At 51.6% G+C, this 3,336-nt stretch overlaps 1 protein-coding gene across 1 annotated transcript in view; it reads left to right on the top strand.

Moving 5' to 3' along the window:
- The first annotated feature begins 2,137 nt into the window (after positions 1 to 2,137).
- The window catches only part of LOC115194634 (translation initiation factor IF-2-like), a 3,518-nt gene continuing 2,319 nt past the window's right edge, over positions 2,138 to 3,336 (top strand). Inside the window, exons 1-2 of the mRNA XM_029754493.1 lie at positions 2,138 to 2,375; positions 2,459 to 3,336. The exon at positions 2,459 to 3,336 is cut by the window's right edge and continues 2,319 nt beyond it. Coding sequence (XP_029610353.1) covers positions 2,328 to 2,375; positions 2,459 to 3,336 — 926 coding nt within the window. The 5' untranslated portion in view covers positions 2,138 to 2,327. The remainder of the gene's footprint in view (positions 2,376 to 2,458) is intronic.

Below are 3,336 nucleotides of genomic sequence, written 5' to 3'. Positions count from 1 at the left end.
AAACACCACACTAACATGTAAATATAAACTCAGCAAAAAAAGAACCCTGTCTTTCAAAGATAATTCATAAAAATCCAAATAACTTCACAGATCTTCATTGTAAAGGGTTTAACCTCACTAGGGGGCGTGGGACGCTAGCATCCAGTGAAAATGCAGAGCACCAAATTCAAAAACAGAAATAGTCACTATAAAAATTCATGAAACATACAAGTGTTGTACATCGGTTTAAAGATGAACTTCTTGTTAATCCAACCACGGTGTCAGATTTCAAAAAGACTTTACGGCGAAAGCATACCATGCGATTATCTGAGATCAGCACCCAGCAGACAAATCATTAGAAACAGTAACCAGCCAAGTAGAGGAGTTACACAAGTCAGAAATAGAGATAAAATGAATCACTTACCTTTGATGATCTTCATATGGTTACACTCACAAGACTCCCATTTACTCAATAAATGTTTGTTTTGTTCGATAAAGTCCATGAATATATCCAAAAACCTCCGTTTTGTTAGCGCGTTTTGTTCAATAATCCACTGTCTCAAACAACATCCGGTGAAATTGCAGAGCGTGAAACTCACGTGAAACTCACGGTCCCTGCTCATCTGCGTGAACGTGCCTTCAGCATGCTGCAAGGAGACATGAGGACTGCAGATGTGGCCAGAGCACAATGTCCGTACTGTGAGACGCCTAAGACAGCGCTACAGGGAGACAGGACGGACAGCTGATCATCCTCGCAGTGACAGACCACGTGTAACAACACCTGCACAGAATCAGTACATCCGAACATCACACCTGCGGGACAGGTACAGGATGGCAACAACAACTGCCCGAGTTACACCAGGAACGCACAATCCCTCCTTCAGTGCTCAGTCTGTCCACAATAGGCTGAGAGAGGCTGGACTGAGGGCTTGTAGGCCTGTTGTAAGGCAGGTCCTCACCAGACATCACCGGCAACAACGTCGCCTATGGGCACAAACCCACCGTCACTGGACCAGACAGGACTGGCAAAAAGTGCTCTTCACTGACAAGTTGTGGTTTTGTCTCACCAGGGGTGATGGTCGGATTCGCGTTTATCGTCAAAGGAATGAGCGTTACACCGAGGCCTGTACTCTGGAGCGGGATCGATTTGGAGGTGGAGGGTCCGTCATGGTCTGGGGCGGTGTGTCACAGCATCATCGGACTGAGCTTGTTGTCATTGCAGGCAATCTCAACGCTGTGCGTTACAGGGAAGACATCCTCCTCCCTCATGTGGTACCCTTCCTGCAGGCTCATCCTGACATGACCCTCCATTATGACAATGCCACCAGCCATACTGCTCGTTCTGTGCGTGATTTCCTGCAAGACAGGAATGTCAGTGTTCTGCCATGGCCAGCGAAGAGCCCGGATCTCACGTCTGGGACCTGTTGGATCGGAGGGTGAGGGCTAGGGCCATTCCCCCCAGAAATGTCCGGGAACTTGCAGGTGCCTTGGTGGGAGAGTGGGGTAACATCTCATAGCAAGAACTGGCAAATCTGGTGCAGTCCATGATGAGGAGATGCACTGCCGTACTTAATGCAGCTGGTGGCCACACCAGATACTGACTGTTACTTTTGATTTTGTCCCCCCCCCCCCTTTTGTTCAGGGACACATTATTCAATTTCTGTTAGTCACATGTCTGTGGAACTTGTTCAGTTTATGTCTCAGTTGTTGAATCTTGTTATGTTCATACAAATATTTACACGTGTTAAGTTAGCTGAAAACAAACGCAGTTGACAGTGAGAGGACGTTTATTTTTTTGCTGAGTTTATGTCACATGTTTTATTTCCCTATTCATTCCAGGAAGTATTATCTAAATAATCTTGGCTTTCATTATCTCTAGCAGGTACTCAACATGACATGAAATTAGAAGTATAGATATTCTCTGGTCTTATACTCACTATCTCCTTCCCTCGCTATCTCCTTCCCTCGCTATCTCCTTCCCTCGCTATCTCCTTCCCTCGCTATCTCCTTCCCTCGCTATCTCCTTTCCTCTCTTCTCTCTCTGTCTCCTTCCCTCACTTCTCTCTCTATCTCCTTCCCTCGCTATCTCCTTTCCTCTCTTCTCTCTCTGTCTCCTTCCCTCACTTCTCTCTCTATCTCCTTCCCTCTTTCTAGGTGGTGGTCGGCCTCTCCCTCCAGATTGTGGTGGAGGCGGAGGTTACCCCCTGGGTGTTGCCCAGCTATCCCATGGTGGTCCCCTCCCATCTGGGCCCAGCCACCTCTCCCTTCCCCCTGGACATCCAGGCCACCCAGGCCAACCCGGACCCCCAGGATCTCTCACCCAAGTGGGCAGACCGGTAGGCGCCTTCATGGGTGGTCCTTCAGGCTCCAAGCAGCCCCTCTATCACCCTTCACAGGTAAGATAAACTAACAGTAGAGACAAGACAGTTGTTTTTGTGTTTTTTTTGCATTTCCTGATTCTCCTTGTTGTTGTTTACAGGGTGGAGGGTTTGTTGGTGCTGGTGGTTTGCCAATGAGACAACCACAGCTGGCACACGGCATGATGGGAATGGGCGGTCCGGCTGGTCCTCCAAGGCCTGGGATGCAGCAACAGGTGTCCAGGACGGGGATGACAATCGGGGGATTGGGGCCCGGGTCAGGGCCTGGGTCGGGGTCTGGTCACCCACAGCATCTACGACAGGCCCTGCACCATGGTGGAGGGGCACCACTCCCACGTATGATGTTTACTGCTCAGCAAACACACCAACAACAACAGCAACAGACTGCAATGTGGCCTCCGCAGCAGCATGGGGGGCTAGTGAATTCCATGCAGCATCGCATGCCCTGCAGCGATGGCCACATGGACCCATCGGCTAATCACCAGCAGTCCCACGGACACATGTTTCCTGGAGGGGTTGGGGGCGCCAACGGAAGCTGCAACCCCAACCCCAACGCCCAGTTTACCCAGCAGGCATTGCGGTCGGGGATGCCCGGAGGCGGGGGTGGTAACAGTTTTGCCCCCCACCAAGGACCTCCATCTTTACCCTCCAACCAAGGGGTCGGGGTGCCGTCCTTACCCAGGAGACTGATGCAGAAGCTGGGTGTATCCACGGCAGGGCAGCCCCTACCCTCCATGGTCCACCAAGGGCTTCAGCCTGGTATGAGACCCAGGGGACCTCTCTCGGCCATGGCTGGGATGAAACCCATTCCCCCTGGTATGATCCACCACCCAGGCCACGGTATGGCCCCACCTAGCTATCCTGCCTCTGGGGCCGTCGTCGCCAAACACCCCCACCCACACCAACATCCCCATCCCCATGGGCCCGGGTATGGACCAGGTCAGGGGAACCCTGGACACAAGCTACCCCCGTATGAGTA

This window comes from Salmo trutta, chromosome 5 (genome assembly GCF_901001165.1).
Source record: "Salmo trutta chromosome 5, fSalTru1.1, whole genome shotgun sequence".
Lineage (NCBI taxonomy): Eukaryota > Metazoa > Chordata > Actinopteri > Salmoniformes > Salmonidae > Salmo > Salmo trutta.
Note: the sequence above shows the minus strand (reverse complement) of the source record. Positions and strands in the feature narration are given on the sequence as shown.